The following is a 13,091-nucleotide window of genomic DNA, read 5'->3' on the forward strand; positions in this document are numbered from 1 at the left end:
GCAATTCAGAATAACCACAGAACAGTTTCCCCTCATATTTAGTCAAGTTCAGCCTTATGGTTTGGGGCATTGCACCACAAAGTCACCAGTTCCAAAATTATACTTTGCAGGTAGGTTTACTAAGAGATTGGATGATGCCAGTGGTTATGATACAAAAGGTACGCAAAGTTCAGACAAGTAAACTTACTCAATCCCAGACACCAAGATAGACATACGAAGGGATCCTTGACCAGGCCCCAACAACCAAAGTCAGGAAAGAGTGGTTTAGGGAAATTACTTTATGCCTATGTAAATCTATGGAGAACAGGAGGTGGAAAGGAACAGGTATGTTAACTTAGCCCTCAGACTAAATTCTCCAGAGACCACTGATGATGTTCCGGAATCAGTTGTGGACATATAGTCTTCTGTTCTTGGTCCAGCTGAGCAAGGCCCAGGGATCACGGGTGCAGGGATCACCTTTGGATGCAGGATTTAGTTTTGGTCGGTCACAGTGCTCAGATCTCGGTTTCAGGAACCATCTAGTTGAACATCCACATGAAGAAAAGATGAAGACTTTTGCAAAGCATGCACTCTCAGGACGCCTCTAGAATGCATAGAGGATGGATTGCAACGGGAGTCATCACAATCAGGCAGCGACAGGTGATTTTCAAAGGACAAACAATGGGTTTCTGTATATTGTAGTACAAGTTGGAGATCCAAGGTCCAAAGATGCGCTTTAAATGGCGAAAGCTGCAGCAAGGTGTCTCAGAAGAGAGCTTGTCAGTCCACCGGCTGATCAAGGGACACTTCCGAAGACTCAGAAGGAACAGATTCTGGAGCCGGGGTTTAGACTTGTTACCACCAGCCTAGGGGTTGAAACACCAACAAGGGTCTTCTTGAGATCCAGCAGAGGAACAGGGCCTCAACAGGACTTGCTGGAGATGGTGCTGGGTCAGATCCAGGGGTCGTCCTTGGGTCATCAGCAGGCTGCTCTTCATAGAGGACTTTGCTCCAACAAGGATCTGAAGAATGGCTGCAGGATTCCTTTTATTCAAGATCTGGACTTGGTCCACCAATGGTAAGGATCTGGCAGCCACAGCACCTGCCCAGCAACAGATATGTGGAAATTCCAGCCAATATGGTCAAAAGATAAGAAAAAAACTTGCGGCATGTGATCTTAGTGTGGTAGCCATTTGTGTCAGTTGCAATAGTGCACGAGGAAAACGTACAAAAGATGGTTGAAAAATGCATGCTGTCACCAGCTCATCGTGCACATGTAAACAAAAAGTCACTACAGAAAAAGTTAAGGATACAAAGAATTCTAGCTGCACTTCACTTTAGGGTGATGTGTCAAATTGTAATAAAACAAGAAATTCACTAATAGAGAGTCCCTCAGTACTGATAGTCTTATGGACGGGTTGATTTCCTCATAAAAATTAGCAAAAAGGTAAGGGAAGTAAATCAGAAGGCTTTACTTGCCTCCAAAAAGTCAGGAGTCAAATCAAAAAGAAAGTTTGTCCCATAGAAGTCTATCGGAGGAAACAGCAAAAAGAAAATCTTTCCCAACAGGCAGGTAGTACTTTATTCAGAGGTGTCGATAGGCAGTGTCACCTAAATCCTGAAGATTCAAAAACTATAACAAAGGGTCAGTTCTGCATTGGAGCATAGTATCTTCATTAAGGAAGAAGATTCACATCCCTGTGTCCTTCACCTTCAATCTAGCAAAGGAGGAGTAGTAGATCCATGTATTATATGTAATTAAGTTAGCAGCATTATATTATAACTTCATTCAAGAAACTTATGAAATGGAAATAAAACGAGACCATACACATCCCTTGAGGTTTATTATTGGGTTGTGTTTGAGAGATTTGCTGCTGCATGCTTTAAATAACGGTTTAGGGGGTATATTGCTTTTCAATCAATAGGTGGAGGCATCAACAAATCCCATCACCTGGTGAGTGGCAGTTTCTGGGGATGTCATCAGGCAGAGAGACAGGGTAATCAACTCTGCTGCAACCCCAAGTGCAGGGAGCGCAAAAATGAAGAGACAATAGGGTTGAAAGAATATTACAACTTACTCATTTCATTGAACATGAAGGCATCCTGGTATTCTTTCATGTATTGTGTGGATCGAGACTCATCCAGGAAGAGCGAATACACCCGCTTGATGTCATCTACCTGGACTTCCGTGCCCTGGAAACAAAGAGCAACAATAACCGTTATCAGGTATTAAATACTATGAAAATGCAAAAATTAGTCCAGCACCACCTGTGCCTAAAAGCTTAAACACAAAATGAAACCTGCAATCTTATTGCCCTGAAATCCAATAAATCTACTCCCTCCCACCAATATCATGAAAGAGTAAAAACGAATTCTAAACTGCACCGGAAAGCCCAAAAAGTAGACCATACAATGGAGCCTTCATCAGTGACCCAAGTGCCTGTATTTTCAAACACGTAATTGACCTTCACCCACAGCACAGGGATTTGAAAACACAAGCTTAATGAACCCGCCACAAGTACTTGTAGGCCTGAAAACAGCAGACTGAACTTCCCCCATACACACCATGACTGCACTCGGCCAAAAAAAGAAAATGGTAGGGTTTACATTATTTGCCTCTTTTCCAGGCGAGATTGCCGGACTGAAGAACCACTTTACTGGACACAACATTCCTTCAACATAACGTAGTAGAATTAAGTGGCTAATACCAGCCACAATGCCACACGGCCCCTTTAGCAGTCAGTGGACGGATGCCCAACTCACGATCACAGGATGGGTTTTCTTATTTACCTTCCTCTTCCGGCACACCAGGTGGGCGGCTGTGATGAGCTGCATTGCATAGCGAAGGGAGGTTTCCTGGCCTATCCGCGTCAGCACTGTGTAGGCATCATCACTCATCTCCACGTCCTCCTCCTCACACCTGCACAAGGGGGCAGTAGAAACAGAAGCCAATAAGAAAACTAAAGGCGTTCTTCTGGAATGAGACTTCTTATGCAAGACTTCTTTAACATTGAGTCGGGGTCTAGCAGAAGATGACGTCTATGGCACCTTGCTGGAAAAAGACATATTTAAGACAATACAATTAAGCATCTGCTACTGAATCTACAACCGCATGAAAAACAGACTTAAAACAGATTTTGTTCTCTTCCCCTAATTAACAATGGTCTTTAAAAATTACAAAATGGCAGTACTTTTCCAATTGAACAATGCGATTATGCCAGTGCTAACATGTCAGTAAACTGCTGGCCACAGCATTGGTTCTTTATTAATTTGCAGGGGCAATCCCATGTTGTATCCTCTTTATCCCCACTGTGCTCCAATCCCCAAATCCCTGCCTCTTATTCCCACTGTATAGTGGTAGGCGGGGGGGGGGGGGTTGAGGGGGCTTTGGATTAACTGAAATGCCTCGGCCAGGGATTACCAGCAGAATAAAGTTCCCAATGGGTCCCTCAAAGACAAGTTTCCTCTTATTAGCTTGGTCAATCCAGGCTTCCAGGGAAGGACACACCAAGTTTAAAAGGAACAGTATGGAAAGGATTGTGCATCTCAGAGAATCAAATTAATCTCCTAATCTAGGCAATCAAATGTCTATGCTCATCTCTCACCAGAAATGACATTGAAGGGTTGGGGAGAATTCTCAGAAATGTGCTAATTTCCTTCTACCTTTGAGATCCCCAGCTCTTTTGCTGGACTTTAGGACTTTTTTTCATCCTGGAGAGAATGAGACCTTTTCCATACTCATGTATTTTTCATTAATTTGAACTCAGTGGTCTTTTGGTTTTGGAGTCTGACAAACTCCATAGGCATCTTTTTACACTGGGACACAGCACCCTCAGTGCAGTGTTACATAGAAATCCTTTGGATTTCTGCTAAGGTTTGAATACATTCTCTTGGATAAACTACTGTTTCCAAGAGTAGTGAAGTGAAATTGACTTTACTTACATTTCTCTCTTCATAGACCCAGCACACACTGGCCCTCATTACGGGTCCAGCGGTAACTGTGCCAGTAAATACGGCAGGTAGCCGCCGGCCCGTAATGGTTTACCGCTGCATGACTTGCCGGAAACACCGGGGCATTACAACCCTGGCGTTCCGGGAAGCCAGGCGCTGGAAAATGTTATCACCAAAAGGAATGGGGGACCACGGAAGCACCCTTAGTAACGGTAACAGTGCTTCCATGAAAGTCTGCGGGCGGGTGCCGTTCCGCCCGCCAGGTCTGACTTTGGCGGGCAGTACGGCACCTGCTGGCAGACTCGTAGTTTGCCAGTCCGGAAACAGTAGTGCCGGTAAGCTTACCGGCACGATTGTTTCCGGACTGGCAAACTTGTAATGAGGGCCACTCTCTTACAATAGGGTGCTGGAGGTGTTACTTGGTATTCCCTTGGTCCATCGTCTCATGTAACATTTCCAGGTTACCCTTTCTACAATTAATTGCTGGTGGCAGTGGTTTACTTTTTCCTACCATTGTGCGTTATCCTCAGCTGCAGTATTGCACCCATGGGTGCCCATTTTGTCGAAATGGCCCCAGTGTTCTTTTTTCGCCATTTCTTGTTGGAACTGTCTTTTGTGAGATTTACTCTGAGCCAAACCAGGTTTGGCCCCTTTGTTCGTTTTGCCTTTGGCAGGATTCACTGGTGAAGCCCGCATCTGGCTCCAGCGTGTCTGGCAGGGCAGGAAGCAAGTGAGGTGCCCAAAACTCCCTGTGCTTACTCTTTGTTACAGGAATGCACCCAATAGTTAATTGGCCGGCTGGCTGTCCTTGGAGGACAGCCACCATGCTGTGCGAGTGACAGCTAGGATGCGACTGAATGGGAACGACTTGCATAAAATGCGAGGTCTTTTGCAAGCGAGGCGAAGCCGACCACTGGACAAAGGAACCCGAAGAAAGAAACGAAGAGAATCTTGCTGCACCTCCTGGACCGTGGGTTTGCCTGCTGAAGTTCTGAAGCTCCAATCTCAACAGACTAGAGAAGCGCGGCAAGGATGGCGGCTCCCCCTGGGTTGGTGAGACTAATCGGCCCCTAATACGAACTCGAATGAAAACCCCTCTCTGCTGGCTGTACTTCCATTGCTGCTGCAGGAATCAAGTGCCAGGGGACAGGAACACCAGAATCGAGTGCATCGCCTTTAAGCCAGACCAGAGTTACAGGAAGATCCTCGGGACGCCCACGAAGCAGGACTGACCAAGCCCGAGCCACCTCAACAGAATGCTGGACCCCAGAAGCAAGGAAAGTCTACAAGGTGTCCAAGAACCGCAGTGGTGCTATTTGCGAGCAGCTGAACACACAAATAGCAGCCGATCTGAATTGCGCCCATTGCTGCTGCTGAACTTCGAATCGTAGTGCACGAGTCCCCAGACATCCTCCCTCTTGTTGCCACGACTGAGGCCCAGGAACAGCAGGCTCTCCAGGACTACAACAGGAATAGAAGCCAGCAGGAACCATTTCTTCAGACGAACCATTTTCTTACCAACTGGTAACGTTCTTTCGACTAGATGTTCCTCCAACGTATTCCACATCTTTGACATGTAATGTCCATGCCTGTGCCACTGGAAACTTTTTCAGCAGAGGGCGTCCTGGGTCGATTTTCCTTCAAAGGCCTCGGTCGAGGGCGACATCACAGGATGTTATAAATAGGATGCACGGCGCCCGTAGCCTCGGGTTTAGTTTTTTCCCCTCAGAACATGTGGCACCACTCATGCCTGCTTGACTGCACTTAGCCTTGCGGAAGCGGAAGCTGCAATCGCATAGGAAATTCTGAGGGGCAGGCAGGGAGGGCGATGTGGAATACGTTGGAGGAACATCCAGTCGAAATAATGTTACCAGTTGGTAAGGAACTTGTTCTTCGAATGGATTGTGTCCTCCAACGTATTCCACATCTTTGACAGACTCCTAAAGCAGTTCCAGTAAATGGAAGAGGGAAAATAATTTAGAATACCCAAATTAGATTGCGGAATAATGAACCGCCTTCCCAGAGGCCATATCCTGACCATGGATTGTATCCAGGGAATAATGTTTTACAAATGTATGGATTGAAGCCCAAGTAGCGGCATCACAAATATTCCTAATAGGAACACCCCGCTGGAGGGAGGTGGAAGTAGCCACACCCCTAGTGGAATGAGCTCTCAACCCTTCAGGAGGGTCTTTACCCGCCAACCGGTAACACTCCGTAATGGTAAGGATAATCCACCTGGACAGGGTCCGTTTGGTAACAGCCTGGCCCAATCGGTGTCCAGCATATCCTACAAAGAGTTGATGGTCCACTCTGACCCTGGACATCCTAGAAATGTAAAAGCTCAGAGCTCTCCTAGGATCCAACCAATGGAGTTGCTCCTCTTCCTTACCAGGAGGAGGGTAGAAAGATGGAAGAACTATCTTCTGAATCAAATGATACTCAGACTACCTTCGGTAGAAAAGAAGGACGTACTCGCAGTACAACCCTGTCCTTGTGAAACACAGTAAAGGGTGGCTTAGATGAAAGTGCCTGCAATTCACTCACTTTGCGAGCGGAAGTAACCGCAACAAAGAACACAGTTCTGAAGGACAGTAATCTCTAAGGACAAGAGTGCAAAGGTTCAAACGGAGCACCGATGAGAAATTCCAAATCCAAAATCAAATCCCAAACCGGCACCTGGAAAGGGGATGGCGGAATACATTAGTCAGTCCTTTAAGAAAGTGAGAAATCAAAGGCATCTTAAAGTAAGAACATTCTTCAGACGGGCGCTTAAAGATAGACAGCGCTGCCAGGTAACCTTAATGGTACCCACTTGAAAGCCCCTGTGGGCCAAAGAAAGTAAGGACAAAACCATAGGAATGGAGCACTGAAAAAGGATCAACATTGTGATCTCTGCACCAGTCGCAGAACATACGCCAATGGTACAGGGGTTTAGTTGCAAGCCGCCTGGCTGAAAGCAACACCTCCATCACGTCATGGGCATGTCCCAATCCTTATACCTCAACCTTTCAGATACGAAGCATAAAGATTCTTGACCTATGGATGGAGAACCAATACAAAACTGTTCCCCCCTTCATCAGGTTCCCTTCGTTGGCCCACCACAGAAGATCCTGGGAGACCGAGAGTGGAATCTGAACAGGATCCGACATCTTGCCGGAGAACGGTGACCACTGCATCTTGAGAACCCACTGCAGGGATCTCCTCCGCAGTCGGGCCTCTGGCACCAGAAAAATGCAGGATGCCATGAGGCCGAGCAACCTTAAGAATTCGAAAGCCGGGAGACTCTGGGCATGTTGAAACTTGTCCACCATCTGCATAATATGATGAGCCCTCACCTTGGGAGTCGAACACTTCCCCAAGGATGTGTCTAACACAGCCCCGATGTACTGGAGCTGTTGGGAAGGTGTCAGATGTGACTTCTTGAAATTCAGGGAGAAGCCCAGCCTGTGGAGAGTGCAGCAGGTGACACCGAGATGATCCAACGCTAGCTTGGGAGAACGCGCCTGTTTCAGCCAGTCCAGCTAGGGGTAGACGTGAATCCTCATCGCCTGAGGTACGCTGCCACCACCATTAGCTTGGTGAAGACCCTCGGGCGGAGGTCAATCCGAACGGCAGGACCCGAAACTAAAAATGCGAGTCGCCAGCCGCGTACCTCAGGTACTTCCTGTGCGCGGGATGAATCGTCACGTGAAAGTAAGCATCCTTGAGGTCCAGAGACACCAACCAATCCTGAAGTTGAAGGGCCGGGAGGACTTCAGAAAGAGTGACCATCCTGAACTTGTCCTTCCTGAGAAGGATGTTCAACCAACTTAAGTCCATGATGGGTCTCAATCCCCCAACTTTCTTTGGGATAAAAATAAAATAAGGGGAATACCATCCCTTGTTCCTCTCCGCTACAGGTACCAATTCTATAGCGCCTTTCTCCAGCAGGCTCAAGATTTCCTGCGCAAGGAGCGGATCCGGAAGCTTCAAAGAGAGTTTCCCCAGTGGATTGTCGTGAGGCCGCTGAAGGAAGGGAAGGCAGTAGCCGTGGGCTATGGCATCCAGAACCCACACATCTGAAGTAATGGCACGCCATTCTTCAAGATGCTGAGACAGCATGCCCCCAACCGGCGAACCATGGGACATGGACTCATGACTGTTTGGAAGCGGCTGCGGCAGTGCCTGAAGGCAAAGAGGCAGCTGCCTGAGCGGCTTTGGCACCACGATTTCCCCGAACACCACAGGTAATTTTTCGCTGGCCCCTTTGACAGGCGGCCCCTCTCATTCTACCAAAGGAGGAGTAGTAACGAAAGGAACCTCCCCTCCACTGCTGTCCCCTAGGACGAAAAGGCAGAGGTTGACTCACTGCGGCTCTTAAAGATTTCGCCACAGCTTTTGAGGTCTGCAACCTCTCAAGGCTCTTGTCAGTCTTGCTGCCAAACAAATGTGCGCCATCAAAGGGCATGTTCAGAAGGCGGGCCTGCACATCTGGAGCAAACCCTGACTTCCGCAACCACGCAAATCTGCATATAACGGTGCTCGCAGCCATGGACCGGCTAACACCATCGGCCGTATCCAAACCCGACTGAAGGGATTCACACATGGCATCCTTGCCGTCCTGCACGAGAGCAAGGAACCCATCCCTTTCTTCCCCATCGGGAATATGCTCAGCCGGTAAAGAAACAATTCCACAAAGTGTGTGAAAACCTTGCCAAGACACTTGGAGTTGGCCGATTTCAAGGCCATGCTCCCAGCAAAAAATACCTTCCGGGCCCAACCGAGGCGCTCATCGTCCCTATCCGGAGGGATGGTAGGGTACGCTGCCCGCCACGAGGTGGCCTCAGCCGCTTGCACCACCAAACTCTCGGGAGTGGGGTGAGTGGATAAGTAGCTGGGGTCGCTAACGGAAGGGTGGTATTTCTTGGTCAAAGACTTAACAGCCGGATGAAATTCCGGAGACTGCCAAGCAGCTGCCACCCTTTTCTGTAAGGTAAGATGAAATTACTAAACCGGGTCAGAGGACGGACCATGATCTAAGATGTCCATCAGATCTTCCTGCACAAAGACTTCAGGAGGACTGGACCAGCCCAGATACTCCGACACCCGCACCATGAGCCTCCTGTATGAAGACTCCACATGAGCCCCAGGCTCAGGTCTACCAAATTCCACTTCCGGGGAAGTGTCCAACCCACTGGCATCATGGAGGGTCTGCCTCAACTCCTCCAACTGACTGACAGTCTCCAGAAAAATGTGGAGCTTCATCAACTTCACCAGGGTCCTCAAACTCCGACCTTTCCTCCTCTTCATAAACGTCAGCCAGAGGGAGTTGAAAACCAGGTCTGGTGACAGAAGAGGGCCTGGAGTCCAAAACTGGCCGCACAGACTTTGCCATAGCCTTCCTTGGAGGATCCACGATATCCGGGTACTCCAAAGACACATTTTGAGAAAAAAATCCCCGAAGGTGTCGAGAGCGTCTACAACCTAGACGTCGTGCTTGCCGAAAGCTTTGGCGTCGACACGGGCAGACGGCGCCGTGGGCTGGTATGAGGGTAAAGCGTCGACGTCAGTAGGTTGCTGCAGTCTAGAGACACGTCTCTTGCGACCCTTTGATTCCTTGTCTGTACGGGACCATGAAGGCTCTCGATGAGAGTCCATGCCTGGATAAGATATATCACCAACTCCGTGTCCTTACAATGATCCCCAGAAAGCGGGAGGAGAATCTGTGTATCTGCATAATTAGTATAGATGATACCCAGATGGTCCAAATAATCAAACAGGGGCTTGGTGAAGATGTTGTATAGAGTTGGAGAGACGCAAGAACCCTGGGGAACACCGCACAGGATAAGGGTAGGGTCTGCAGCTGCTGATGAGAAAACTCTTATGGTTCTCTCGCTCAGGAAAGATTCAATCCATCTGATAGCCTCAGGGGAGAAGTGAGCGGCGGAATCAAGGTATCTACAGAGGTTTTTATGGTCCACCAGATTGAATGCCGCTGAGAGATCAGGTAGGAGCAGGAGTACTGACTTCCCTTTGTCTCTCAGCTCATCAATTTGGGATTTTAAATCGATCAGGGCAGTTTCTGTTCCGTATAAAGGGCGGAAACCAGATTGTCTGTCTCCTAGGAGTTTGTGCAGTTCAAGGTGTTTCTGAATTTGGTTATAGGCAGCTTTGTCCAATATTTTGAGCAAGAATGGTACAGTATTAATGGGGCGATAGTTGGTAGGGATGCAAGGGTCTAATGTCTGTTTCTTGAGGAGAGGGAGCACCCACGACTGTTTTAGATTAGCCGGGACTGAGCCTGAAGTGAAGGCGGCATTAATCAATTTGGCAATGAACGGAGATAGTTCCCTGGCCGCATCTTTTATTAGTTGCGCTGGGCAGATGTCACCTTTGCAGTTAGAGGGCTTCAATGAAAGGATAATTTTTTTCTACTTCCAGGGTAGACATTTTGGTGAAATGGAAGATATTGTTACGTGCCTTTAGTAGGTTATCTGGTAAAACATTTAGAGTGGGAAGGATCGCTGAGATTACCTTGTCGACTGTAATGCTGTTATTTCTTGTTGGGCATGGTGGCGCTAATGGTGGGGCAGTGGGGGTAGGTCTGGTCGTGGATAAGTGAAAGGACACCAGTGAGTGGTCTGTCCAGGAGAGAGGCGTGATGGATGAAATAGTAACTGTACAGTTATAATCCACAATCCAATGTTCTACCCTTTCAAGTGGGTAGGTTTATTAACTTTTTGAGACAAGCCTAATGCCTTGATTATGTTAGCTATATCTGTAGCGTTTTTGTCCAACTGGTCATTAAAGCCTATGTTAAAGTATTCTAATAGGATTAATTGAGAGGTTGGTTTGAGGTTAAGTATATTCTGCAGATCTTCCTCAAAGGTGCCAAGAGGACACGGTGGTCTGTATATTAGGTGGATGGGGATGATTGAGAATTGTTTATTTAACAGATAGAATTTCACAGGATTGTGACAATTGGGTAGGGGCTAGTCTGAGGGAGAGATACATTCTGGAGATGATGGCGATACCGCCTCCTCGTACGCCATCTCTGTCTTGTTATTGTGTAGCCATCTGGGATGGCTAACATAAGCAACGGTCCTGTAGCATTATGTAGCCATGTCTTGGTAATTGCAAGGAAATCAATTTTACCTTCTGTAATTAGGTCAGCAATGTCGAGGGCGTGTGCGACAAGCAATCTTACATTGAGAAGTGCTCCTCTAAGGGAAGGGGCCTCAGTTACAGTTTTGACTGTGGCATTATCGCTTGATTTACGTTTCTACTTATTGGTTTGGGGGGCATTAGTATTAGAGATGGAGTATGGAGGTAACAAATTAATATGACTAGGCTTCAAGATATAGTTGGTTTTCAGGTTAGTGGGAGGTAGGGATCTTCTCAATGGTTCGTGTAATTTTGTTACTCTGGCGCGGAGTCTAAGGTTTCTATTAAGCGTGGAGCAAGGTATGGAAACAAAGGATACTAGCCCTAAGGCACTATGGAGTGCAGGTTGTGAGGGCATGGCATGGTGTATAGCTGTATTTGTCGGTTTAAGCAGGCTGGGATCTAGTATGGGTACTAGAGGGAGTTCAGTGAAGCATAATTGGCTTTTGATATCAGTATATAATGTGGCAGCCATAGTGCTCAACAGAATAGCTAGAAATAACATTTTACTAAGATAAGCAGGGTGAATTATCAGAAACAGAGCATGCATGTGCTGAGATGGGTTATCAGGTGGAACACACATGGGCCAGATTAAAGTGATGAGTACACAGCACGTATCGTCTAAGAGGATGGAGTAGCCCATTTCAGAGCATGCAGATGCTGAATATAAGTACTAAATGGTAGGTGATAGGACTATCAGCTGTATAACACATAGGCTAAATAGGACTATCAACTGTAAAGCAGACAAAGGCTAAATAGGACTGTCAACTGTAAGGCAGACATAGGCTAAATAGGACTAACAACTGTAAGGCAGACAAAGGCTAAATAGGACTATCAACTGTAAAGCAGACAAAGGCTAAATAGGACTATCAACTGTAAGGCAGACATAGGCTAAATAGGACTATCAACTGTAAGGCAGACATAGGCTAAATGGGACTGTCGGATGTAGGACGTACCTTGTCGAGCATGATAACAAACAGTCAGAGCACACATGGGCTAGAGTAATGGACGAACACACTGTGGGGCCCACAAGGGCTGGAATCAGCTAGTATTGGGGTGTGCAAGCTGGCCAGGTGCCGAGGCAGACAGGATAATCGAGGGCAAAAATGCAGTGAATGCCGGTGGCAAGCGGGTGCACGGAAGATTAAAGGACAGACAGAACACTAGTGTTTTGCAGTTACAGAGATAGTAACGCCATGTACAGGTATTGGAAGCGGCACACGCAGTCAGGCACTAACGGAAATAAAAGTATGTGGAAGTCTGTAGCTTAAGACGGATGTGTTTGTATTGTCCCGTTGCTCTCGTTTGGATTTCAACAAGAAGCCAATATGAATATTGCGGAGGTCCTTAGGGGAGAAGGCTTTAGCTCCACTGCGCCACAGTGCGCAAACAGGAGCAAAACAAGCCCTTTTCTCAGCGGCCCTTCTCGATAGCGCCGGCTTCCGCTTGCCGGCGGATGTGGATTTTAATAAGTTGAACGTTGCCTAGCAACACAGGTGCACGGCCATTTTAGGCAGCGTTGTACATACTGCTGAGCGTGGGTCGGGGTGAGGCAACGAGGGTGGGGTGCAGGGCACCGTGGAGCGCACGAGCAAAGAAGAGCCCAAAAGCAGGCTCAGGAGGCGATCGCACTCGGATCGTGCTCACCTCGAAAGCTGATCCCTGGAGGCTGCCCGTAGCATGGGGCTCGGGATTCCATGCGGTCCGTTGTTGATTGGCATCAGGTAGTGGGGAGAGAGGGGCTCCTGCCCGCTCCGGCGATTGTAACGAACATACGAGGCGCGCCGAGTCTCTTGAAGTGAACACGTCCGCGGAAAAAACGCTAAGGGCACCATGCGTCCTATTTATAACATCCTGTGACGTCGCCCTCGACGGAGGCCATCGAGGGACATCGACCCGACATCATTGACGCAGGACGCCCTCTGCTGAAAAAGTTTCCTAAGTGCACAGCTGTGGACATTACATGTCAAAGATGTGGAATACATTGGAGGACACAATCCATTCGAAACATGGTA

General features: G+C 47.7%; 1 protein-coding gene across 1 annotated transcript in view; it reads right to left on the minus strand.

Moving 5' to 3' along the window:
• RUVBL2 (RuvB like AAA ATPase 2) overlaps positions 1-13,091 on the minus strand; it is a 220,411-nt gene that overhangs the window by 15,186 nt on the left and 192,134 nt on the right. Inside the window, exons 13-14 of the mRNA XM_069605872.1 lie at positions 2,770-2,899; positions 2,058-2,172 (exon numbers count right to left, since the gene is read on the minus strand). Coding sequence (XP_069461973.1) covers positions 2,058-2,172; positions 2,770-2,899 — 245 coding nt within the window. The remainder of the gene's footprint in view (positions 1-2,057; positions 2,173-2,769; positions 2,900-13,091) is intronic.

This window comes from Ambystoma mexicanum, chromosome 1p, assembly GCF_040938575.1.
Source record: "Ambystoma mexicanum isolate Mex_15411 chromosome 1p, UKY_AmexF1_1, whole genome shotgun sequence".
Classification (NCBI taxonomy): Eukaryota; Metazoa; Chordata; class Amphibia; order Caudata; family Ambystomatidae; genus Ambystoma; species Ambystoma mexicanum.